The sequence below is a fragment of the Solanum lycopersicum genome, chromosome 5 (assembly GCF_036512215.1).
Source record: "Solanum lycopersicum chromosome 5, SLM_r2.1".
Lineage (NCBI taxonomy): Eukaryota > Viridiplantae > Streptophyta > Magnoliopsida > Solanales > Solanaceae > Solanum > Solanum lycopersicum.
Genome location: NC_090804.1, coordinates 22,684,516 through 22,710,795, shown reverse-complemented (window position 1 = coordinate 22,710,795; position 26,280 = coordinate 22,684,516). Strand labels below are relative to the sequence as shown.

Here is a 26,280-nt window from a genome sequence, read left to right as displayed (position 1 = left end):
ACTCAATTCAGAATTGTTATTCATTTATGATTCCAAATGGTAATTATCAACGAAGAGTAAACAAAAAAGAACATTAAAAAATCAACAACGTATGGAGACCCAAAATTAGTAGAAACAGAAGTGAACCTTACAAAAAAAACTCTAAAGTTCAATCGAGTAGACATTGAATAAAAATTTCTTAGCCAATGTGAAATGAAAAATAATGATTAAATGTTGAACTTTTCAAAAGTGATTTTACTTTTAAAAAATGAGTGATTTTAAAAAGTATTGATAGTGATTTTACTTTGGAGGATAATTTGGGTATAAAAAATTAATAAACTTATCTAAGCATCCTCAATTTTTCAAAGAAATTACAAAATCACCTCAATTTTATTGCTCGTGTCATTTCGTAACAAAAAATTGTCGTGTCAAATATATTTTCTGTAAAAAAAATTGACAGTAATAGTATGATTGAAAAAGAAAATAGAAAGAAGATTTTAGAGGAATTAAGGTGAAAAGTTTAGTAGTACATATTTGAAGAAGAGATGATTGTTATGATTGAGGAACTCAAATGATGGCAAGTCTTTCTTATGCTTTAAAAATAGGTCGATCCGCTACTCTTCTCTCTGCTGCGACTTCTCACTCCTTATTACGTAACTAGTAAATTTGACCGCACTTCGCGCAATATGATTACTCATTTAAATTAATTTATTATAAATTATTATGTTGATCGTTTTGAATTTTTTTTAAATATTATATATATAGTTATTTTATAACATGTCAACTTTCAAGTGTGGTTTGCTACAATATAAAAAATCTACTTGGAAGGATAAAAAATAATTAATGGCTGTCATTAGTATTTATAGTGATAAAAAAAATAAACGGATTTGAGTGTATAATTATAAATAAATGAGTATTGTATGCATTAATTGTACCTAATTGAATGTTAAAATTATTTTAAATAATATTTATTGATATTATTTAATCTATTTTTAAAACTTTTTTTCATTCCTCTTTTAGGTTATACTTGATTTTATTCTTATGATCTCATCTTTATTGTTATCTATTTATTTTCATAAATCCTTCTAAGGTTAATGAAGGAATGACAACGTGGGCTACAATCAGATTCAATTGAGTCTTTACTGCAATTTAATGTTTAATTGAGTTTTATAAAGTTTTTGTTAGTTGTCATTTTATTTTAGTAGTAGAAATGAAATAAAAATGCAATTAAAATAAAAAAAAGTAAGAATAAAGATAAATCTAAATGCTGACTATAGAAAGGTCACCTTTTCTATATCCAGCTTTATATTATTATATAGATTACTCCAAAAAGACCATGTTTCTTCCTCATCGAAATTTCGCCATCATGGCCTCCGGCGCCGATGAATTTGTCAGGGGACATATCCACCCGAACGGTGTCGCCGTTATCACTCTCGATCGTCCTAAAGCTCTCAATGCAATGAACTTAGGTCAATTTTCAACTTTTATACATAATGTGGATCATTTATTCTTTACTGTCACTTCATTTTTGCAGATTCCATTTCGCGTTTACAAGTTATTTACAAACATCTTCTGCTTTAGGATTGAGACCTAAATGTTTGACTTTGAGCTACCTGTACGAGTTGGTAGCTTAAATACTACTGAATATTACCCAGAAACCGGTCTAGTTGATCATTTGGGATATAATAAAATTTTGGAATAATATTTCTCGGAGAATTAGTAAGAAGAAAATAAATCATAAAAAATTGTACTACTTTGTATCTTTAGGGAATGATTTGCCCCTACACGTAGTCTGCTACCGGGTTAGGGTTAGCGAACCAGGATATCACAATGTAACTGTTAGTTTTATTGTTTTAAACTGATACTATAATCATTATTCTCATCATATCAATATCATTGTTACTCCCTCGGTTTCAATTTGTATATCTGATTTTTGACTTGACATGAAGCTTAAGAAAGTCAAGAGGACTTATGAATCTTATAATCTTAAACTTAAGATAGGTTACAATGTACCAAAATGTCTTTTAATATTGAGACCATGTGAAAATTTGAAATTAAAGAGTTAATAAGAAGGGACGAAGTCATTTTTTTTAAACAGACTAAAAAGGAAATCATAAGTAAGACTAACAAATTGAAGTTAACATTATCATTACCATTTGCATAGTTTGGTCTGTGCACTCACGTTTCATTGAAATATGATGCAGATATGGATATCAAATACAAGAGTTTCCTGGATGAATGGGAAACAGACCCAAGAGTAAAATGTGTTTTGGCTGCCAGTAGTTCTCCCCGTGCCTTTTCAGCAGGTAACATGCTTTTCCTTATTTAGAGGAAAGCTGCGTGCTGGACCTCTAGTTTGTAGTTTTGCACCATCTAAATCTTAAAGTAGTTGTTACATTATCTCATTGTTCGTTTTGTTAGAGACCAACTATTCTATATGTTACATGGTATCCCCTGTGTTATAAGAGTTGAGGGTGACCATTCATTGTCAATGCAGGATTGAATACTAGGGGGTTGTCACCGAATTTTGGGACAAAAGAGCAACTTAGTGCAATTTTTTTTCTTCTTCTTTTTCCCCCCACATAGATTTGGCTTACAGTTGACAGTGTATGTTTGTGTTTCATGTTGTATTGTATTTTTGGTGGTGTGTCAAAGCTGGTGTCATCCACAGTATATTTTGGAGTTTGCTATCTGTAATTTCATTTCTGACATTGTTGTGATTAGTTGATGCTAATACTATGATGGATAACGGAAGTCCTAGTGATTTTACCTGCAGGTAGTGATATCAAGCAGATTGCAGCAAAAAAACAGCAGTCAGATATGATAGAGGTTTTGTATACTGTCCTTTAAACATGAATAGCTTCATTTTGATCATGATTCTGTCTACTCAGTTAAGCAAGTCCCATACTCACAACAAACTGCACTAGCTGTAGAACACACACTATGATTGTGGCAAACATATTAACCACACCTTTTGTTAGTTCGATTCCTAATAACTATCCAAAGAATCAGTTATCTGCAGAAAAATACAGGCAGGGCCTTTTTATCTGTGGTGAAGAAGTAATTGACTAATAGTGTGGGGCCTAAGACTTTTTATATTTTGATATTTCCTAATTTTAAAAATTGGACGATTTGTATAAAAGAGACATGAAATTGGATCACATAAGAAAGTAGTAATGGAAGATGTGGAGCATCATAGGCTTGTTTAATGTTCTTACCATCTCAGTCATGACCCTTGTTTAATTTTTTACCATCTTTGTCAAATCATAGTCCTTCTCGTGGCATGTGTGCACACCTGTTGTAGTTTATCTACATGCATCTTAAGTTATTCCATGTTAAAAATTGTAGGCTCTCTTTTTCAGGTACACGTGATTCTTGGAGAATGTTAACACCAAAGCATCACGATCTTTTTCTTAAAACTTTATACAGCAGTATTATATTCCCCACCTGTAATGCTTGAATGTGTTATTTTATGCTTATATTCAATTATATACTGCAGCCGAGTTAGGAGGCCTTTGTGTAAAAGTAGAAATCAATATCCTTTCCTGTTATATGTAACAGGTATTCACAGCTGAGTATCCTATAATATGTAAAATCTCCGGGTACAAAAAGCCTTACATCAGCTTCATGGATGGCATCACAATGGGCTTTGGAATTGGTTTATCTGGTCATGGTCGTTACAAGGTTATTACAGAGGTAGTTCTCTACCCTTATGGAGAATTACTCGTTTTAGCAAGTAACATCTTATTTACACTTCTTATTTTTCTATAGAGGACTGTTCTAGCGATGCCAGAAAATGGAATTGGGTTGTTTCCAGATGTCGGTTTTTCCTATATAGCGGCACATGGTCCTGGAGAAGGCACAGTTGGTATATTTTCTTATACTCAGTTGAGTGTTTCTTGCTGAGCAAATTCCAATAACGCTATCTTGGTGCATGAAAAATTATGAAAAAGAGAAATAAAAGATGGAAACTCATATAACGGGGGCATAGTTATCTCTCCTCTCTAATAGCTTAAGTTTGGTAATTGAGCTCTGTGATCTGGGGATGGAAGATTACAGAAAGTATTGAAGACTATCTAGCACTTGCGGAGCCAGGATTTCAGTAACGAGTTTCAAAATATGAAAGTTAAACATACAAAGAAGCCAAAGGGGGTTCAACATCTACATTTACATTAAAGATAATTTTAATCTTATATAAGTAATGTAATTTTCCATGTAAGAGTGCTCAAATGAACCCCCTAGGCCCTAGCTGGCTCCATCCCTGATATCTAGATGCTAAAGTCAGCAAGAGAAGCATGCTTGCATCAGTGTCTGTATGTTATTGAATGCTATCGATTGGGCTTCTAAAATTTGGAGGTAGGAATTATGATCAACATTTCAGAACTTTCTAAGGTGTTTGAGGTGATTTCCTTCTTTGATGAATTTTAGAAATATGATAGTTTTTTGATCTGTAACTGAGGAGCCTTTCAGGTAGTCTTTTGATCTGTAAGTGAGGAGCCTTTCAGGTGTTTGATTGATAAAAGAACACTTATTAACACCCTAATTGCACTTCATGCATTTTCACCTTTTCAATGTTGTCAAAACCATGCTTTAAGAGCGATTATGAGCTGAAGTGTGGTGCAAAACAAGTTAAGCGCTTAGCCTCACTTAATGTGCGATTATGAGCTGAAGTGTGGTGCAAAACATGTCATCATCAAGTCTCTATATCATACTTTTTCTTTCTACTGAGCATCTCCCGAAGAGATGACACTAAATAGTTTGATATTTCACTTTATTGTAATTTCTTTATCCGAATTTATTTGTACATATGTTTGCTGTTCATGCTTATTATTATTAGTCTTGGACTAAACATACATTTTTATATTTCTTTTTTCTCCATTCCGCCATTTTTCATCAAAGGAGATACTTTATTCATGCTTAAAACGCCACTGGGCCTTAGAGCTTTATTGTGTTTTCCGCTTTTGATAAAACTGCAGCTGTTGTTCATAAACACATCCCTTTCATGTTCACAAAGCAATTATTGTTTTATTTCTGAAGAACATGGACATTAGCTCTCTGTTTGTACATTACCTGGTGTGGATCCTCTTACTAAACGTTCAAGACTAACACAATATTAGGACTATGACGGTTGATTGTGATTTTAGTGAATGTACTCTTGAGTTATCTGATTTAAGTGATAACCAAAATGAGGTCATCCGTGCAAGCGCTGATGAAGTAGATCTGTGGTTGCAGACAAATGTTACACTTATATTTGTCAATGGCTAAGCATGATCCTGAACCATGGGGAAAACCTCTTGAGAAGCAATAGTGACTAAGAGGATGTTTGACTAGACTTAAAAGCTGGTTAAACTGGCTTATAAGCACTGTTAAGCTTTATCTACGCATTTGGTAAACACCGAAGTATTTATAAGCTCTTATTAAAAGCAAAATGTGCAAAAAAGCTCTAAGATATATTGGCTTTTAAGCACAAACCACAAATAAAGTGTGGACTTCGATGAAAAAAGGCAGAAAGGGATAAAAGTACAAATATATGTGTATTGTCCAAGACTAATAATTATAAGCACGAGCAACAAATATATGATCAAAGAAATTGAATGTTTTAGGATAAAGTGAAATATTAATAGTTTAGTGCCACCTCTGTAGAAGAGTCTCATTGACAAGGAACAATATGCCTTAGCGCCTTGATGGCGATACTAAAGTGCACATTAAGCGAGGGAAAGCGCTCAACACTTTTTGAGTCTCGCTTTAGTGCTTAAGCTCACCTTTAATAACACTGCTTATAAGTCAGGCGTTAATAAGCCAAAATTAGCTTAAGACTATAAGTTGTTTATCCCCAATTTCTGATTTTTTTTTAGCTTATAAGTACTTTTGGTTTGACCAAGTATTTTATAATTTTATCCTTCGTATGTTTTCTATTTCTCAAAGTATCTTTCCCAAAACAGAACTCTCAACTTGCTATTCACTTTGTGTCAGTTGTTTTTTCTTTTCTTTACAAGGATACTTTTAAATTAATAATATTTTGAAATTTTTTTAAGGATATTTTAGTTGTTGTAACAAAAGAACAACTTAACACTTTTTTCACTAAACACATTAACTGTTTATTAGCAGTTTCAACATTTCTATCACAACAAATTACAGCTTGTTTATAAAATTAGTTTAATAAAATAATTTGACTTCTCTTTCATATAGAGGGTAGTGGAAGAAAATCATTGATAATAATGGAAAAATTGGTTTGATACTCAAAGTTAAAATTGAAAGTTCTTATATCAATTGAAACTAATAAAAGATCTGAAAGTTTATAGGATAATATTATTAATAACAATCCTGGCAGACATTTTAGAATCATACAATATGCAAAAATAGAAAGAGTGTCGTATAAGTTGTTACAAAGGGAGTAAAATTTTAAAATGGGTAAAGATGCCAAGTGAGACCTGTCTCACTTTTCTGCTAATATCTTATCCATATTTTGTTGGCGTGAGATACTGATTTACAATGTATGTGTGGTGTTATTGTTGAACTTTCTTCTCCACTCCTTTCCTATCTATGTGTTTAATCAATTCAGCTATTGCAGGTGCTTATCTTGGATTGACTGGAAGTAGGATATCAACACCTGCTGATGCTCTCTATGTTGGTCTGGGAACTCATTATGTCCCTTCTGCAAATTTGGGCACATTGAAGGAAGCTTTGCTTGCCACTAAATTGTAGGTCCCAATATTATTCTTTTAGTAACGTGAAGCTCATGCACTAAATGTCAATTTTTTTTAATCAATTACTAAGATCCATGAGACATGCACAGCTCCTTGCCCTTTTGAGTCTCTTTATCTGTGCATGTTAAGACTATCTGTGTCCACATTCCTTAAGGTTGTGCCTTTTCTCTTCAAATCCTTTAATGGCTTGGCTCTGGGGGAAGAGATTCCCCAAGTTGGGTAAACTTTTGTTCCTATGTTTGAAACTTTTTTAGTGCTTATGTTGCTATATTCTAATCAACACTTCATGAGGTACATCTGGTCTTCAGCATTCTTCTTCAGAATATAGTTTCTTATGCCAGTGTGTATTATGTTACTGATACAAATCAATTCAGTAATATATTTCAACTTTGAAATAAGTTGTCTGTTTTGTTAAAACAGCTCCGAGGATCCAGATGAGGAGATAAAACAACTGTTGACGAAATACAGCAGCAACCCTAATTCAGAACCCCGTTTGAAGTCACTTTTACCCAGAATAATTTCTACTTTTGCTGGTGACAAGTCCATTAGGGAGATACTAGAAGAGCTAGAACATCATCAGCAAAGCACTGATACATTGGGTAAGGTTTAGCAGTAAGAGCTTATTTGGATTGACTTATTTTAAGTGTTTTAAAGTCAAACTAGCTTTTAAACGCTTTTGGAATGTTTGGGTGATTTTGAAAAATGCTTATGAGCATTTGATTTGGAGCTAAAATGATAAAAATAAGCCAAAAGCCATAAGTTAGAATTATAAGTCAAAAGTCAATTAAGCTCTAAGACTTTAATTTTAAAAAGGCTTAGCAGTAAGACTTTTCTGCATAGATGAGTTCATGTGCTCTCTTTTTTATACCATGTGTGTATCACGTTAATTAATAATAAATGTATGTAAAAATAACAAATTATTATGTGTATGTTATATTATTGAGAATACAAAATTTTAAAAAGTAACATAAAATTTTTTACAATAAAAAGTTTACTTAAAGAGGAACATGATAATTCATCACTACCACGTTAGTAATTGAGTATTAAAATCAAATGTAGTGGATATAATTTCGCCATTAATATCAAAAGTCAAAATTATATTGGTATTGATTAAGAGTTACTTTATTTAATTTTTAATAAAATTAAATATCCAAGGACAGAAGTCAAAATTTGTCATGTATCAGAACCAAAGTCAGAAATTATGTCGCAAAATTTCAATTAATTTAAATTTACTTTTACTTATTATAAATTTTAAATGAAGATTCATAGAATAAATACTATATAATTTTAGTTGATTTAAAAGTTTATAACTATTAAAAGTTTTTACATAAATATTAGGATAATAATTTAAATGACAATTATTTGAAGAAAATAGTAAAATGTCATTTTTGTTTTTGGTAATTCTTTTTAATAAATTATAAAATGTTCATGCTTTTAATATAATTTGGAAGATATGCATTATCAAAAAAAAAATATAATTTGGAAGATATAGGTTAATTTCTCCATAAATGAGTCGCATATGTGATTTAGTTGAAAACGGCATGCTTTGTTTACATTTTCATGTGAGAGTTAATTTTGTTGACAGTGGCAGAATGGGCAAGGGATGCTCTGCAAGGGATTAGTAAGGGGGCCCCTTTTTCTCTCCGTCTCACCCAAAAGCTCTTCTCTAAGGTAGCATCTGCACGTGGCGAAACTGACAACGACTTGTCCAGGGTGAGCTTATGTTGTGTTTCTTCCTCTAAAAGTTTTTTGATCTTCTGGTTTTTCACTAATGATTAAATTTTGTCATCTTTAACACTCAGCTCACTGGTGTCATGAGAACTGAATATCGCATTGCTTTAAGGTCCGCTCTACGGAGCGACTTTGCTGAAGGTGTCCGAGCAGTCTTAGTGGACAAGGATCAGGTTTGTTATGACTGCATAAATGTTTCTAGTTTCTGCACAAGAAAATGTCATGGTCCTCCCATTGTAATTGTTACCCACCTTATGTTATTAGGTTATTTCAGATGAAGTGTCTGCTTTCAAAAATCAGACTCATATAATTGAAATTTTAACCAATTTTACATGCAATGCAAATATCTATGACTAAAATCCGCCCGCATTAAAAAATTAAAGGGTACTACATATGTTTGTTAGATTTGTTGTTCTGACAAATTGATGACCAAGATTTGTTTTTATGGTATATGGAACCTATGTTTCAAATTTAAACTAATCTGGAGTAGCTTTGGGTGTTGAATCAGACACAACTGAATTTTAGCCACTTTAACATGTGTTACATGACTGAAGAGAAGACATACCTGAAAAAAATTCAAAGATTGTTAAATAAGTTTGTTAGACTGATTGTTGTTATTGACAAATTGATTATTGTTGTATGTTCTATATGATATATAAAATTTATATTTCAAATTTGAACATATTTAGAAAAGATTTGAGTGTTGAATTATTGAAATTCGAATAATAAAAAAAATCAGATGCACATGACTAAAATTTTTAGCCAATTTTTATTGCACTTCAGTTAAAAATGTTTTGCATTGTTTTCAAAATGGGTAAACTTGCAAAAAAAAAAATGTGAAGATAAAGACACAAGTTAAATAGAAACTCTAAAAGCGAGTATTTGTGAACTTAAACCATTTCACAAGTGTAGTGTATTTTCCTTGGTAAAGATTAGAATTTGAGTTTAGTTAATAGCCGAAACAATCAGTAGATGCTTAAGACTTGTGAGGCACTATTTATGATTTCAAGACACAATATCTGCTACTCCTCAGTCCTCACAACTATCTTAATCCGTGAGTTCTCTTACTATTATGGAATTGATCACCAAGCAAGATCGGGTAATTAGAATCAATACCAAACTGATCATTTTCTTTTCCTTTTTCTCTAAAATGTTGATGAAATAAAAGAACTCATTGTTCCATTGTCCCAAATTGCTTCTTTCAAGCTTTTATTTTTCCTTTAAGTTCCTCCTTGGGTAACTTTATTATTCTCCATTAGGGCTCCTAACTTACTTTGTGGGAGTTTCATCTTTATGTCCCCTTTGGGCCTTGGCCCACCACTTTCTTATATTGTTAGGAGTCGTTTGGTGTGAAGGTATAATAATCTCATGGATGAAATAATGTATGTGAACAAAACAGTGAGCTTTCAAGCTCATTACTCCATTGAGGCACTTAGAGAGAGAGCTAAAGCATGAAGAAGAGAAGAAGGAAATTATTGTATTGATCTATCTTAGCTCACATGTTACATGTTTCACTGCTTATATAACATCAGAAGCAAGGAAAAAAAAATATCTACTAACTTATTTTTTAGCACAGTAATCGAGGCAACAAACTTCTAATTTGGAAGTTACAAAAAACAGAACTTCTAACTAACTTTTGAATTGTTAGTTATTATAACTAACTAATGCTTATTAACTACTTTTAACACGCCCCCTCAAGCTGATGTGTGCATAACATTGATCACTCCAAGCTTACCTAAAAGATGCACATGTTGAGCTTGACTCAATCCTTTTGTCAATATGTCTGCAAGTTGTTGTTGTGTGTGTATATAAGCAGTGTCAACCTCACCTGCTTTGATTTTATCCCTGATAAAATGGCAATCTATCTCAATGTGTTTTGTTCTTTCATGTAACACTGGATTAGCTGCTAACTGTATAGTTGATTTGCTGTCACTGAAGATAGTAATAGGTAACTGAACATCCACTCCTAATTTTTTGAACAAGCCTAGAAGCCATGTGATTTCTGAGACTGCTGATGCCATAATTCTGTACTCAGCTTCAGCTGAGCTTCTTGAAACAGTCTGTTGTTTCTTTGATTTCCAAGAAACTAAGGACTCTCCAAACTTAATGACATATCCTGTGATGGATCTTCTTGTGTTAGGACAAGCAGCCCAATTAGAGTCACACCAACAAGTAAGTATGTTAGTAGGTTCAGAATGTAACCAAACACCTTGACCAACTGATCCTTTCAAATATCTAATCACTCTAGTAGCTGCTTCCATATGTGATTTCTTGGGAGATTGCATGAACTGGCTGAGAGTTTGCACTGCATAACTTATATCTGGTCTGGTGATAGTAGAATACTACAATTTACCAATCAATTTTTGATATGAAGTAATGTCATGCAGCACAACATCTGCACTATAGCCATTTGCTTGATCATGTTGTACTGAAGTCAACCTCAAATTGGACTCCATTGGTGTGGATGCAGGTTTGGCACCAGTCAGGCCTGCATAAGCAATAACTTCCAATATATATTTTCTTTGATTAAAAATAATTCCTTCAGAGGATCTCAATACTTCAATGCCTAAGAAGAACTTAAGTTCACCTAGATCTTTCAATTTGAATTGTCTGTGTAGACATGCCTTAACTTCAGTGATGAATTGTGTGTTACTTCCTGTGATCAGTAGATCATCTACATAGACTAGAACAATGACAATATCTTCCCCTTTTTTAAGTGTGAATAATGAGTAATCATGAGCACTCTGTTTAAAACCTGTGGCTTGTAATGCCTTTGTAAGTTTCAGGTTCCATTGTCTTGATGCTTGTTTAAGTCCATACAAGAACTTGAGTAACTTGCATACTTTGTTTTCACCTGGTTTTGCAAAACCTTCAGGCATCTCCATATGGACCTCTTCATCTAAATCACCGTGCAAGAAAGCATTATAGACATCCATATGGTATAATATCCAGCCTTTTGATACTGCTAACGCAATGACACATCTGACTGTTACCATCTTGGCAACTGGAGAAAAAGTGTCATGATAATCCAATCCTTCTTGTTGACTGTATCCTTTTGCCACGAGTCTTGCTTTAAACCTCTCTATCTCACCATTTGCCTTGTATTCTACTTTATATATCCATTTAGAACCAACTGCATTCATGCCTTCTGGTAAGTCAACCACTAGCCAGGTATTGTTTTCTTCAAGAGCTTTGATTTCCTGCTGCATAGCTTGTATCCATCTTTCATCTTTTGCAGCCTGACTAAAATTCTTAGGTTCCACATATTCTGAAAGTTTACTTAAAAACTTCTGCACTCAGGTTTTAATGTTTCATAATTCAGAGAATTAGCCATAGGATTTTTGGTGCTACTATGTTTCTTAGTAATGGCATAATCTTTCATCCAAATTGGCTCTTTGATGCTTCTTGAAGTTCTTCGAATATGAGAGTCAATGTGTGATGGTATTGCATGAATATTTTCAGAAACTTCCTCTGTTGGACTAGGTTCAGGCATCTGATCTACTGAAGAATTCTCAATCTCAACATTCTGATTATCTTTATTGACTGTGATAGTATCTGCAGGCTCCCTATTATCTTCATTATCAATCTCATCTTCAACAACTTGACTTTCTGCTTTCTTTAAAGGTGAACCATGCACAGCAACTAAGGAATCAAGTTGAGGTACCACTTTAACAAATGGAAAAACTTCTTCATGAAAGATCACATCTCTATTCACATACACCTTAGTAGAATGAATGTCCAATAATATATAACCTTTCTGTAGCTCTGAATACCCTAAGAGAATAGCAGCATTAGCTCTTGCTAAAAACTTATCCCCTCTAGGCACTGTTGTAGCATAGCAAAGACAACCTATGAATCTTAGTAGGGACTCTTGTTAGAAATAGCTGATGAAGGTAATCTATTCATTAAGTACACTGCAGCCTTAATGCAATAACCCCAAAATCTGATAGGTAAGTGAGCTTGAAATCTGATAGCTCTGGCAATATTAAGGATGTGTCTGTGCTTTCTCTCAACCACACCATTTTGTTGTGGTGTGTGAGGACAACTACTTTGATGCAATATTCCTAGATGATTGAACAAATCTCTACATTGTGAATTAAGAAACTGTGTGCCATTGTCAGATCTCACAACTTTGACATGAGAATTAAACTGAGTTTTGATCATTGAAAAGAAATTTTTGATAGCCACAATGGTTTCAGATTTTAACTGCAACAAATGAACCCACAAATCTACTGTAGTCATTCACTACTGTCAAGAAGTAATGCTTTCTATCTAGAGTAGGGGTCTTATAAGGTCCCCATAGATCCATATGAACAACATCAAACACCATGGATGCTCTTGTAGTACTAATAGGAAAAGTAAGTCTAGTTTGCTTGGCTAAAGGACAAACAGGACAATGTGTATATACTTCATCACTTTTACTTCTTGTAGCTAATTTGAGATGTCTCAATATTTGTTGAGATGGATGTCCTAACCTTCTGTGCCATATATTTGTGTCCTGTATTGTAGCTCCTGCAGCTACTATTTCCTGAGCACACCTTATTTCCTCCTTCTGTTTAGATGTAAAGTCAGCCTTAAAACTGTATAATCCTCCTTCTTCTCTACCAATCCCCTTCACCCTGCCACTGCAGAGGTCCTGAAACACACAAAAGTCAGGATAAAATGATACAAAACAGTTTAGTTCCCTTGTAATCTTTGACACAGATAACAAACTGAACTTGAAATCTGGTACATGCAAGACACTTCTAGCCACTTCACTATCAAATATTGGTGTTTCACCAATATGACTAACTGTAACCTTGTCACCTGTTGGAAGATGCACTTGATTCTTTTGTGACTTGGTTAATTCATGTCTCCTAGTCATTAACTGTTTGTTTGCAATGATATGATGAGTTGCACCTGAGTCAACAATCCAATCTTGAATAATAGGATTTGTCATTAAGCAAGTTGTAATACCTGCCATATTGACTTGTTTTGTCTCTTGCACATCCCTGTTTAGCATCTCCACTATATGTTTGCATTCCTTCTCAGTAAATGTTTGTCCCTTTGGCACCTTTAGCAGGTTATTGTTTTCGACCTGACTAGTTGATGCAGTATTAGGATGATCACAGTGATCATTAGAGATATTGTTTGCAGACTGATATCCTCTTCCATATCAACCAGTATTTCTTGAACTTTGTCCTCCATAGCCATTGAATTGATTTGTGCTTGTACCATTTCTCATATATCCATTCCCATTTCCATAGCCTGGTTTCTTCCTTTGTTTCCAGTCACTTGGATAGCCAATCAACTTGTAGCAGTTATCCTTGGTGTGACCAAGGAAATGACAGTAATCACACTTCTTCCAGTTGTAGTGTTCCTTTCTAGTTCCCTGATTTCTGTTTATACTCATCACCATTGAACTTGGCTTTTCAACTGCATTAGCCAATAACTTGAGTGTTGAATCTCATCCTCTATAATCATAGCATAAGCTTGATTCATAGATGGTGTAGTTCCTTTAAGTAGTATATGTCTGCGAGCCTGATCATATGAATCATTTAGGCCACTCAGAAATTGAATTAATTTCATTTGCTCCAGATGATCATTATATTCCTTTGATTGAGGACAAGTACCACATGGATTTGGAACTATAGCATCATATTCATTCCACACTGTTTTTAATTTTGAGAAGTAATGAGATACAGTATCTGTACCTTGTGAAAGAGTGGTGATATCTCTATGCAATTGATAGATTCTTACTCGATTTACCTTGTGAAAGAGTGGTGATATCGCATTGCAAGTTTCCCATTGCTCATGCAATTCTTCTTTGTACAAAGCTCTAGTACACGCACCAGTTACAAAACCATACTTTCTCTTCCCAAGTCGTGCAATCCTCATCGCCCTACTCCAAACTCCATAATTCTCAGATGCAATCAATTTAATTGGAATCAATACAGCACTTGAACTGTCTGAATTTCCAATGAATAAAGGATCATTTTGATCGATCTTCACTCCCACCATTTCTGCAGATCTTTAAGCTACAGATTTTCACCAACTAGTAGAGATCTAAACTCAACTAATTCCACATGCTACTTTGCTCTATACCATGAACAAAACAGTGAGCTTTCAAGCTCATTACTCCATTGAAGCACTTAGAGAGAGAGCTAAAGCATGAAGAAGAGAAGAAGGAAATTATTGTATTGATCTATCTTAGCTCACATGTTACATGTATCACTGCTTATATAACATCAGAAGCAAGGGAAAAAAATATCTACTAACTAATTTTTCAGCACACTAATCGAGGCAACAAACTACTAATTTGGAAGTTACAAAAAACAGAACTTCTAACTAACTTTTGAATTGTTAGTTATTATAACTAACTAATACTTATTAACTACTTTTAACAGTATGCATTTGGTTAGAGGTATTAGGTAGTCTTTAAATATTTATCCCTCCATTTTTACCATAGTGATGGGATAAGTTATCCCATATATATGGTGGGATAACTTATCCCGGAATAACTTATTCCCAACCAAACGACAGTAACTTTTTTTTTTTGGGCTTCTTACATAACTATACAGGTGACAATTTGTTTTCCAATAAATTGACTGTAAATGTAATGTATCTGTTAGACCTGCTGTAACTAAGGTCTAAGAAGAATGAAAATAAGGCCTAAATATTACTATAACTGTTTTATTTAGTTATTACTATGTATATGTATTTTATTACTGCTTTATTTAATTATTACTATGTATAGGTAGTTTTAGCAGTTACTTAGCAGTTAGCCAGTTACATAGAAGTCAAGATAGTTATTAAGGAAGACAGACAGTTTTTTTCTGGAGGATTTAGGATCTGGTTCTGCAGACTGGCGGGTAAGGTACCTTGAATACCTTGCTTGTTGGGTGAATTTATCTTTGTTTATCTATTTGTAAATTTGTTCTATTAGTTGGTGGAGATATGGAGATATATATATATATATATCAGTGTAAAGTATTGTTATTTTCCTGTTGTGTTTGGAAAGTTACAGCATAAGGTTGGAGGTTTTTGGGTTCCTAACAAATTTGGCATCAGAGCTTTTATGGTTTCAACTAGAATGGAAGGGAGGATTGAAGGGTTAGAGAAGACAATGACCGAAGTACAAGAGGAGATTGGTTCAGTACGTGATTACCTAGGGCAATTACGAGACTGGATGCACAAAAAAGATGAACGTGATGTTGAAATTCTTCAACATGTGAAAGGAAAATCAGCAGTTCAGACAGATCCAATTATGGATACAGATAATGGTAGAGAACAGCAACAATCACAAAGGTGATGGATTTTGCGAAGAAGTTCAACAAAAAATTCATGACGAAATGCGTCCGAGAAGGCTGGAACTGCATTTATTTTCTGGTGATAATCCATATGGATGGCTTAACAGAGCGGAGCGTTATTTTCATTTTAATGCTATTGACGACAAAGATAAATTTGGAAGCAACTGTTGTGTGCCTTGAAGGTAGGGCACCAAATTGGTTCCAATGGTGGGAGACGAGAACTCCGATTGGCACATGGGATGTGTTTCGAGTAGCCATAATCTAGCGATTTACTCCATCACAGTCAGGAAACTTATATGAGGTTTTGTTAGGGTTGCAACAAACTGGAAGTGTGGCCCAATACAGAGAAGATTTTGAATTACTTTCAGCGCCTCTGAAAGATGCCAATGATGAGGTTTTGATGGAAATTTTTATAAATGGCTTGAGAGAAGAGATCAAAGCAGAATTGGTCTTAGCAAGCTAGGAACTCTAACCTAGATTATGGACCAAATCCAACGTATTGAAGAGAAGAATTGGGCTCTCAGTCAAGCCCACTTACCAAAACATATGCGTATATCGCTTTCTAGGGGCTCAGTGCATTTTCCAAGTGATTGACAATAGCCATACAGTAAGTGCTACCAGTTCCCAAGTACGTGGAGTAATAATACCTTTCATTCTGCCCGTACAACAGTTACAACGATACCACGACATTTTCAAGAACAGAAGCAAGGAGAGAATGTGCAACCAAGAGCTGAAATTTCTGCAAGGAGAGGAGGAGCATTCAAAAGGCTATCTGATGCATGGTATCAGAATAAATTGAGGAAAGGACTTTGTTTTCGCTGCGATGAAAATATGGCCTATTCACCGGTGCAATTCAAAACAATTCAATGTTCTTATTAATAGCAGCAGCAGAGAACGACGAAGATGGAGGCATTGAAGTGACTTTGGATGAGATAATCAACACAGAGATGGATCAATAAAATGTTCAAGGATAACCAGAGTCACAAAAGTTAATAGAGTTGTCTTTGTACTCTATAGCAGGATTTACCACAAAGAAGTCCTTGAAGGTATGGGGAACAGTACAAGGAAAGAAAGTTATTGTGTTGATTGATAGCAGTGCATCAACAAATTTTATATCTTGCGCATAGCTGAAGCATTAAGGTTAAAGCAAACAGAGACTAAGTCGTTTGTGGTGGAAGTGGGGAATGGACAAAAAGTAAAGAGTAGGGGAAGATGCAACAAAGTGGAATTGTGGATTGATAAATTGCGGATAAGACAGGATTATCTCCTTTTTAATTTGGGCAGTGCTGATGTGGTGCTAGGATTAGAGTGGCTGGAAACCTTGGGTGATATTCAAGCTAATTTCAGAACCTTGACATTCAAATTTGAAGTAGAAGGGCAAACACAAGTTGTTCGAGGAGACCCCTCGTTGTCAAAATCAGTACCTTCACTCAAAACATTAATAAGGCCTTGCAGGGAGATGGAGTAGGATATTTTGTTGATCTGAATGAATTAACTACAGGGGAAGAACAAGAGAATTTGTATTTGCAACAACTATTGGAAGAATTTGGAGCTTTATTTGAGGAGCTCATACGGTTGCCACCCAATAGGAGTCATGACCATGTTATACGACTTAAAAAGGAATCTGATCCACCTAATATTCATCCATATCATTATCCACATTACCAAAAAAATGAGATTGAGCGAACAGTACAAGAAATGTTAGTAGTTGGTATCATCCAACCAAGTATTAGTCCTTTTTCTAGTGCATTGTTGCTAGTTCGCAAAAAAGATGGTAGTTGGCGATTTTGGTGGATTATTGGGCCCTTAATAAGATAATTGTTCCTGATATGTTTCCAATTCCAGCAATCGATGAATTACTAGATGAGCTTGGGGGTGCCACTATATTTTTTAAATTGGATCTACGATCACGGTACCATCAAATTCAGCTTTTCGTACACATGAAGGCCACTATGAGTTTTTGGTCATGCCATTTGGGTTGTCTAATGCACCATCTACTTTTCAAGACTTGATGAATGAGATATATCAGCCCTACTTACGTAAGTTTGTATTGGTCTTTTTCGATGATATATTAGTTTATAGCACAATTTTTTCTTCTAACATGGATCATTTGCGGGAGGTGCTACAAATTCTAAAATTTCATAACTTGGTTGTCAATTGAAAAAAATGTCATTTTGGTCAACAACAACTTGAGTATTTGGGTCATATTATTTCAGCAAGTGGAGTCGCGGTGGATCCTGCCAAAGTAACAAGTATGGTTAATTGGCCAAGTTCAAAAGATGTTAAAGGCTTGAGGGATTTTCGGGACTCGCCGATTACTATAGAAAGCTCGTTCGTGGCCACTCGCACAATTGCTCAAGAAAGATGCTTTTCGCTGGAATGAAGAAGTTCAACTAGCTTTTGATTCACTTAAGGAAGCTATGATCACTTTGCCGGTCTTAGCACTACCAGATTTTAACAAGGTGTTTGTGGTTGAGACAGATGCCTCAGGATTAGGGACTGGAGTTGTCCTAATGCAAGGGACATCCTATCGCTTTTCTTAGCCAAGGACTTCCAATTCGGGCTCAGTCTAAATCAGTATATGAGAGGGAGTTAATGGCTATAGTGTTTTGCTGTCCAAAAGTGGTGTCATTTTTTGATGGGTCGACTTTTCATTATACAAACAGATCAACGAAGTCTCCAATTTCTCGTGGACCAGCATGTTATGGCAAAAGAGCAACAAAAATGGATCACCAAGTTGATGGGATTGGATTTTGAGATTCAATATTGACCTTGTTGTGAAAATAAGGCAGCTGATGCCTTGTCCCGCCAATTTCATTTCATGGTCTTTTCTGTTTTACGCAGCAGTACCTTAGATGATCTTTACACCGAAGTTCAATAAGACGACCAAATCCGTCAGTTGACATAGGATTTGCTCCAGGTTCCAACTTCACGATTGAATTATGCTCTAAAAAATGGCTGCATATATTTCAAAAGTCGGTTGGTGATTCCTCGGTCGTCATTATACATTCCTATGCTCCTTAGGGAATTCCACTCTCACCTACGGGTGGTCACTCTGGGTTTTTTCGTACATACAAGCGCATTTCACAAGTCTTATATTGGAATGGGATCAAAAGGGATGTACAAAACTTTGTGGCTGGTTGTGAAAATTGCAAGCAGAATAAGTATGAAGCTCTTAGTCGTGTTGGCTTGCTGCAGCCATTACCTATTCCTACTTAAGTTTGGGATGATATTGCTATGGATTTCAGCGGGTTGCCAAAAGCAATGGGACATGATACTATACTAGTTGTGGTGGACCGTTTCACTAAATATAGTCATTTTCTTCTCTTATTTCACCCATTTACAGCAAATATATGGGTGAATTGTTTGTTCGTGAGATTGTACGCTTGCATGGGTTCCCCAAATCTATTGTATTTGACCAAGATCGAGTTTTTATCAGCCAATTTTGGCAAGACTTATTCAAGTTGTCTGGTACTAAACTCAAATTGAGCTCAGGATATCACCCTCAAACAGATGGTCAAACTGAGGTTGTTAATCGACCCGTGGAGACCTTTTTGCGCTGTTTTGTAGGAACACATCCAAAACAATGGCCAAAATAGATTTCTTGGGCTGAATTTTGGTTCAATACCACTTACCATGGTTCCACCAAGATGACTCCTTTCAAAGCTTTATATTGACGAGATCCTCCCTCCTTGTTGCAGTTCACTGAAGAAATTTCTGCTGTTGAAGAGGTTAACCAGCAGCTTGCTGCTTGCAACATCATTCTAGATGAACTCAAAGCTAATTTGACCCATACTCAAGCTCAAAAGAAAATATATGTTGATGCTAAGCGTCGTGAAGTTGTGTTCCAACCTGGTGATTTGGTTTATCTTCGATTGCAACCTTTCAAGCTTCATTCACTTGCTAAAAAGGACAATGAGAAGTTAAGTCCTCGATACTATGGGCCATATACTGTCTTGAGCAAAACTGGTGAAATCTCTTATCGCCTTGATTTACCCTCTCATTCACGGGTGCATCCCGTATACCATGTTTCTTGGCTAAAGCGTGCTGTGAAGGATTCGATTCTAGTTCAACAACTCCCTCCTTTGCTGTCTGAAGATCTTGAAATGCTAATACAACCTGAAAGTGTGATAGATTGTCGGACACTTCTGAATGGCTTCCACGAGGTTCTGATTAAGTGGAAGGATTTGCCTGACTTTGAGAGCACTTGGGAACCCTATGAAGTTATTGATGCTCAATTTCCTCATTTCACCTTGAGGACAAGGTGAAACTCGTTGGGGCGGGTATTGTTAGACCTATTGTAACTAAGGTCTATAGACGCAGGAAGAAGAATGAAAATAAGGCCTAAATATTACTATTACTGTTTTATTAGTTATTACTATGTATATGTATTTTATTACTGCTTTATTTAATTATTACTATGTATAGTTAGTTTTAGAAGTTACTTCGCAGTTAGCCAGTTACATAGAAGGCAAGATAGTTATTAAGGAAGACTGAATTTATTCTAGAGAATTTAGGATTTGGTTCTGCAGACTTGGAGGGTAAGGTACCTCGAAATACCTTGGTTGTTGGGTGAATTTATCTTGTTTATCTATTTGTAAATTTGTTCTATATATATATATATCAGTGTAAAATATTGTTATTTTCCTGTTGTGTTTGGAAATTTACAGCATAAGGTTGGAGAGTTTTTGGGTTCTTAACAGTATCTATATTGTATAGATGGTAATTTTCAATGTATGTATGTGTGTGTGTATATAATATTCATACATTGCAACAATTCATTTTCCTCAATGAGCTGCTTTTTATGTCTAATATCGACTAATTTAAATCTTGTATAAACAATCTCAAATTTTACATATGAACTCTCTTGATATTTTGAGTCTTTGATATATTATTCACTCTCAAATTTGAATGTATTGGCAGTGATAATACAGGTATACTTAACCATAAACATGAATGTAATAGTAATTAACTATACTTAAATCCCTGAATACAAGACAACTAATGAAATGAAAAAATGCAAATTTGACCACTTCAGCTAAGAATTGAAGAATTTTCATCATTGTAACACTTTGACAAAGTGCTCTAGAGAGAGATAGAGAGGGGAAGATCATCCCTTCAGAAGTAAATATAGATAGGTGAAATTAGGGGGCCAATGGAGGATATTTGGATTCAATAAGAAGAAGAATGAAAAGAGGAAGAAAAGAAGGCACTTCGCTTGTAATAACATTAGTGGGACAACCATTTTACATAACAAGTGATAGTTGGGCTATTTTGGTAAGGAATTTTTATTTAATGGACATTTTGTCTAATTATTTATTTATTGTCTTATCTTATGAACTCTTAGCTGCATAGTCAATTTCATTAGTTCTATACGTATTCTTTTATTATTATAGAATGGTGACTAGAATTACACGTTCTTCCCGTGTTTAGGAGATTGTCTTAGAGTTATGATGTTGGAAATGATTGATTGAGGATGGATGTGATCCAATTTGTTGATATTGGTTGGTTCTATATTTCTGAGTTAATTTTATTGAACAAGAAGCAACTATTTAACCTATTACGAAATGGCAGAAATGGTAAATTAATCTAAGAGATAACAAACTTTGCCCACCTATACAAATTCTAGAAGAAGCATCTAATGAGAGAATCTTATGCTATGTACAAAAGATGATAAAATGTAATGGGATATGAGTGAATGGGCTTTCTTGATTGATAATGTTGATCTGAATGTTGGGTCATGAATATTGGGTCGAATTTGATATAGGAACAGGTCCTGCGACTTGTTTCTCTTCATTCTTCTAATGATACTTGACTTAAGGAACAGGTCCTGCGACCTGTGTCTCTTCATTCTTCATATGAGACTTGTCTTCAGATGAGACTTGACTTAGGGAACAGGTCCAGTGACCTGTTTCTCTTCATTCTTCATATGAGACTTGAATTTAGGGATTAAGACCTAGGCCGAATTTTCATGACTGCGGCCTGGCCTGATTTTCATCATCATTCTGATAGTGGGTGACGGCCCTTTTTTGTACCAAGCTAGTAAAGGTGTAGTGGATCAAAGGTGATGATGTTTTTTATTCTTTATTTGGCCTGGCCTGATTTTCATCATCATTATGTTTTGTTGGAATGAGTATTCCTAAAAATATTAAGGATTTTGTTTTCAGAAGCCAAAGTGGAAACCAAGTTGCTTGGAGGAAGTTGAGGATAGGGAGGTGGAAGCTCTTTTCGAACCTCTGAGCCCAGATATTGGAGAATTGAATGTGTGAGCATAATGCATATCCTGAATCTTTCCAGCGGGGTAAGGATTAACCAGATGATTCTCTTTTCATTACAACACAACTAACTAATTAATGAGGTATAGTTGGTTAAAAGGTGTTTATGTGAATACCTTCAACCACTCCATTGTATTACTTATTACTATTTTTATACACATATATTTGCTTTTGGAGTCGCTATTTAACAAATGCTCCATATTTAGTTAGTATAAAAGAAGTTCAAGCATACACAACTGAGGTTAAAAAATTTGTGTCCCAAGTGTTCAAATTGTCAAGTCTCAGGCATGTATGTGTTTTGCTATTTTATTTTTTGTTTGTTCGAATTTTATCAATTCGGCCCGGCAGATCTATCAAAAATAAGCTCAAATGTAAATCATAAGTTTCATATATCATACGCAACTGGATAGATGTATGCATTGAGTTGCAATTTTTCATTTTGATCTCTTTAAAAACAACGATCATCTATGGCAGTGATTCATCAATCAATCTATTTCTTGTGTTTATCAAACAGGTATGCCCTCTTTCACAGATAAAGATTGGCCTAATTGTTGGCGAATTCGTTCGGCTTGTAACCTCTCACTTATGTAACTATATTATTACAATATATATGTTCAATCACATATATGATATGCCATGCTCTCCGTAATGTTTTAAGATTTTTTTTTTCTATTTAACGGTAAAATTGAGTATGAAAATTCAAAATCATCTACTTTCAAATGTTTTTTGTTACCTTTGTTTTACTAATTTTATTGTTTACTGCTTATATTTAAGTCGAGATTTGTGACTAGAAATCTACTTGTTGATATATGTGTTGGTTTGTATTACTGTATTATGGTTTCCTATTTACATCCATATCTTAGATGGATGGATAATTGACATAACAAAATTGTGGCTAGCTAGTTGTGCTGCTTTTATATGGATGGAGAATGGACAGAACAATTTATGTCGTTGCTACGCAATCTAAGATTATTCAATTGGCTAATAGATTAATGTATTTATAGTTATTCATGCATGATTTACAAACAAAGACCCCACAATAGAACAAATTTCAATCATTCAACCAGATTGACAAACTATGCATTCAAAACACTATTAGCCCAAACTATGACACAAGCAACCATACAAATCATCCTAACAAAAAAAACCAAGCTAGCTAGTATCATCTTGTATCCAATAAAGGTCATGGATACAAGATTACTACTACATTATTCCACAAATGATTTGTTCTAAGAAGTTAAGATTCTATGAATTACATCAAGGAATTCTTGATGAGCAGTGAGCTGCGGAAAATGGCCATGAGTGTTGATGATCTCAACAGTGGATTCTCCCTTGATAGTGTTGTGCATGTAGGTGGGAACCGAGTTTGGAACAGCAAAATCAACCTTGGTTTGAATTATGGTACATGGGGTAATAACCTTGTCAAGAATGTGTCTATAGTCACTTAGGAAAACAGTTTTGGCTAAAGGTAATGCAATTTCAACTCCCATTCTTTTCAAGCATTTATCAAATTTGTCAACAGAAGGAGGATCACTTGGATCCATAGCTATACTAGCAAAATTTGAACTCCAAACATCATACTTTTCCTCAATGTTTTGAAACATCTCTTCCATCTCTGGTATGTTGAAACCTCCCTCGTATTCTTCTAGGTTAATGAACCTGCACAATTCAAAATTTATACAATAGTGATGGAATAAGTTACGTATATATATATATATATATATATATATATAGTGGTTGGAGGATAATGTTTCTCACGATACTTAATCCAAGGATAAAACAATTTTATAAGCATTTGCAGAAAGAAAGAAATTAGAAGTCTTTTTGACACATACTAAATATTCTTGTAGAAATAAAAGTAAGAGAAATAAAAAGTTAAAAATTAAATAAGTTTCTTATGCATTATATAAATCATTCTTTTTTCCAATTAACAAAAAAAAGGTACTATCATCTAAAATCAATCAAGGAATAGAAAGAGGAGAGTAGGATAAGTAGGTCCTAATTTATTTATTGGTATAGATGCGTTCAAAGCAAACAAAGGATATGAAATATCTAGTACTAATAACAAACTATGTACCAAGTGACAAATAAAGATAGTAGGATTAATTATTCTCACAGTTTAACAATAGTTGTTCATAGTAAAAATAATTATCTTATAATATTTATCTAATTTAGAAAATCAACAGATAATTTATTTTTATATCTATTTAACCCTTACAACTAAATACTACTCCCTTCATCCACTTTAATTTGTCATGTTTGTACTTTTCGAAATTCAATTTATTTAATTTTCAAAGTTAAATTAGATTACATTAATTTGATAGTTTAAACAAAAAAATTAGATATTCAAAAACTATACGAAAAGTACTATAAATTGCATTTATTTACATATTAAAATGATGAAAAAATACATGGTAAAATATTGATCAAAATTTGTATAGTTAGACTCTAAAAAATATATATATTGTAAAATGTTAGTAAAAGTAGACATAGATAGTATTTATTATCTAACACATTTCTTAAAACATAATATTTACTGAAGTCGAAGAATAATATAGTAATATCACCTTTATATTTTGTTATTTTTAAGAAGTATATCAAAGAACAACTATTGTTAAGACACTAGAAAGGAAAAAGGGAGTAAGAAATTAAAGTGCAAAAGAGTTTAGTAAGAAGAGAAAAAAAGTATTAACCTTGGAGAAGATGAAACAAGGATGAGCCTTTTGAAGAGTGTAGGTCTTTTGATAGAAGCAATGCAACCAATGATGCCAGACATAGAATGACCAACAAATATAAAAGATTCCAACTTCATTTCATCAACAAGAGCTATCAAATCATCAGCAAAAGGCTCATAGGAGGAGTATTTTTCAGCATCAAAATGATGTTTTAATAGATTAGCACCAGAAAAACACCAATCAAACAAAACAATCTTGTAAGACTCACATAATTTGGGCAATATTTTATCCCAAACTGATTGATCTCCTCCATATCCATGTGCTAAAATTATTGTTTCTTTTCCTGACCCTATTATTCTTCCATTCATATTTCTTAATAAATCCAATATCACCATTTTCTACTTATGCTATTCTAACTATACTTACTATATATTTATATATATAGCAAAGGGAAGAGGTTTATTGGCCGGCCAACACTATATAATGCAACGTATTGATTAGTGGGTGCAGCCGGCTCTTTGATATAGACATCATTTAGTCCTAGAGGCGGAGCAAAGATTAAGAGTTAATTCTAAATTTTCTTTTAAGAAAAAGAGAGTGGGTTCAGAGCTACAATTCTAGCGTGAAAGACATTTTTAGGGTGTGTCAATTTTGTTATGGATTCACAAGTTAATATATGTACATATTTATTTAATTTTCTAGTATGAATACATGGTCAATGAAAAAGCTACTGAATTTGTTTGAACCCCTAACTAGCTCCATCTCTTCTCCATATTAATTAATGTGACACTTTTCGAATATCGAGATTCAAACAAATCTAACTATGATGGTAATTTTTTATATATATTTTGGATTAATGTCAATTATTATGTCTTATAATAATAATTTTTACCTAGTTTATGAATATATATATTTCATTTAAAAGAATAATTGAAGATTTTTATGCATAAATTTTTTAACAAACTTAAATTGTTTGACTCTCAAAATATAATATATCTCGTATAAATTGATATATAAAGAGAGATATTATATAAGTGAGTGGTAGGTAAATATAACAATATAGCTTATCTACTAAACGAATTTTTCTCTATATATTTATATTACTATATTATCATAAATGGTTGCTTTCATTATAAATACAAAACCAGGACCATTCTAATTTCTACCTTTATGTCGAAACAAACGCAAGTGCCACATTCATTTACTTAATTAAGACATCAACTTTGGTCTTAACTAACAAACAATATTATATACACTAAAATTTAAAATTTAAAATCTAAAATCAAGTGGAGAATATCATGTTGACTGGGTATAAATCAACAACCTTTGTCTATCTTGTCTCAACTATAGTCTATACCTAACCTTATGACAAGTGGTGTTATCCTTCATCAAAAATTTACATTATCTATATGTATAATCTGAAAAATCAGAATACATACATGTACACATATTATCAAATGACACCACTTTGCAAAGTACTTCATGTCTAGCTCATAAGGGGTTATTTGGATGCATGTACCGAAAGAAATAGTTCATATATTATGTATGATATTATTTAGTATTATATTTGATATAATTTTTTAATCTATATAATATTAATACATGTATTTAGTTATACATCATA

The 26,280-nt window shown here is 33.7% G+C and overlaps 2 protein-coding genes across 7 annotated transcripts; one reads left to right on the top strand and one right to left on the bottom strand.

The window, feature by feature from the left end:
• Window positions 1–1,226: 1,226 nt before the first annotated feature.
• LOC101267525 (3-hydroxyisobutyryl-CoA hydrolase-like protein 3, mitochondrial) lies at window positions 1,227–22,701 on the top strand. 6 transcript variants are annotated; one of them, XM_069297972.1, is made up of 12 exons: window positions 1,270–1,448; window positions 2,184–2,285; window positions 2,756–2,808; window positions 3,541–3,675; window positions 3,751–3,847; window positions 6,551–6,680; window positions 7,107–7,285; window positions 8,272–8,399; window positions 8,489–8,590; window positions 12,042–12,077; window positions 21,874–22,007; window positions 22,496–22,701. In XM_069297972.1, exons 1-11 carry the CDS (start codon window positions 1,316–1,318, stop codon window positions 21,973–21,975), a joined length of 1,197 nt encoding a protein of 398 aa, XP_069154073.1. In that variant the 5' UTR covers window positions 1,270–1,315; the 3' UTR covers window positions 21,976–22,007; window positions 22,496–22,701. The 6 variants fall into 6 exon arrangements, with proteins under 6 accessions (XP_069154070.1, XP_069154074.1, XP_069154073.1 ...); XM_069297971.1 differs by having other exon boundaries at window positions 11,979–12,077; XM_069297970.1 differs by having other exon boundaries at window positions 11,970–12,077.
• Window positions 22,702–22,958: 257 nt separating this feature from the next.
• On the bottom strand, window positions 22,959–25,537 carry LOC101258450 (strigolactone esterase D14). Its single transcript, XM_069297976.1, has 2 exons — window positions 24,675–25,537; window positions 22,959–23,640 (listed from the first exon to the last, which is right to left on the bottom strand). The coding sequence occupies exons 1-2, from the start codon at window positions 25,049–25,051 to the stop codon at window positions 23,211–23,213; spliced, it is 807 nt and encodes a 268-aa protein (XP_069154077.1). The 5' UTR covers window positions 25,052–25,537; the 3' UTR covers window positions 22,959–23,210.
• Between the last annotated feature and the right edge of the window lie 743 nt (window positions 25,538–26,280).

What these genes read in the sequence shown, in the direction of transcription:
- LOC101267525 (XM_069297969.1), top strand. Translation starts at nt 1,244, where the DNA reads ATGCTGACTATAGAAAGGTCACCTTTTCTATATCCAGCTTTATATTAT. An exon ending in TCTCAATGCAATGAACTTAG is followed by an intron (nt 1,449 to 2,183) that starts GTCAATTTTCAA and finishes AATATGATGCAG; the next exon opens with ATATGGATATCAAATACAAG. An exon ending in TCCCCGTGCCTTTTCAGCAG is followed by an intron (nt 2,286 to 2,755) that starts GTAACATGCTTT and finishes TTTTACCTGCAG; the next exon opens with GTAGTGATATCAAGCAGATT.
- LOC101258450 (XM_069297976.1), bottom strand. Translation starts at nt 25,051, where the DNA reads ATGGTGATATTGGATTTATTAAGAAATATGAATGGAAGAATAATAGGG. An exon ending in CTTGTTTCATCTTCTCCAAG is followed by an intron (nt 23,641 to 24,674) that starts GTTAATACTTTT and finishes TGAATTGTGCAG; the next exon opens with GTTCATTAACCTAGAAGAAT.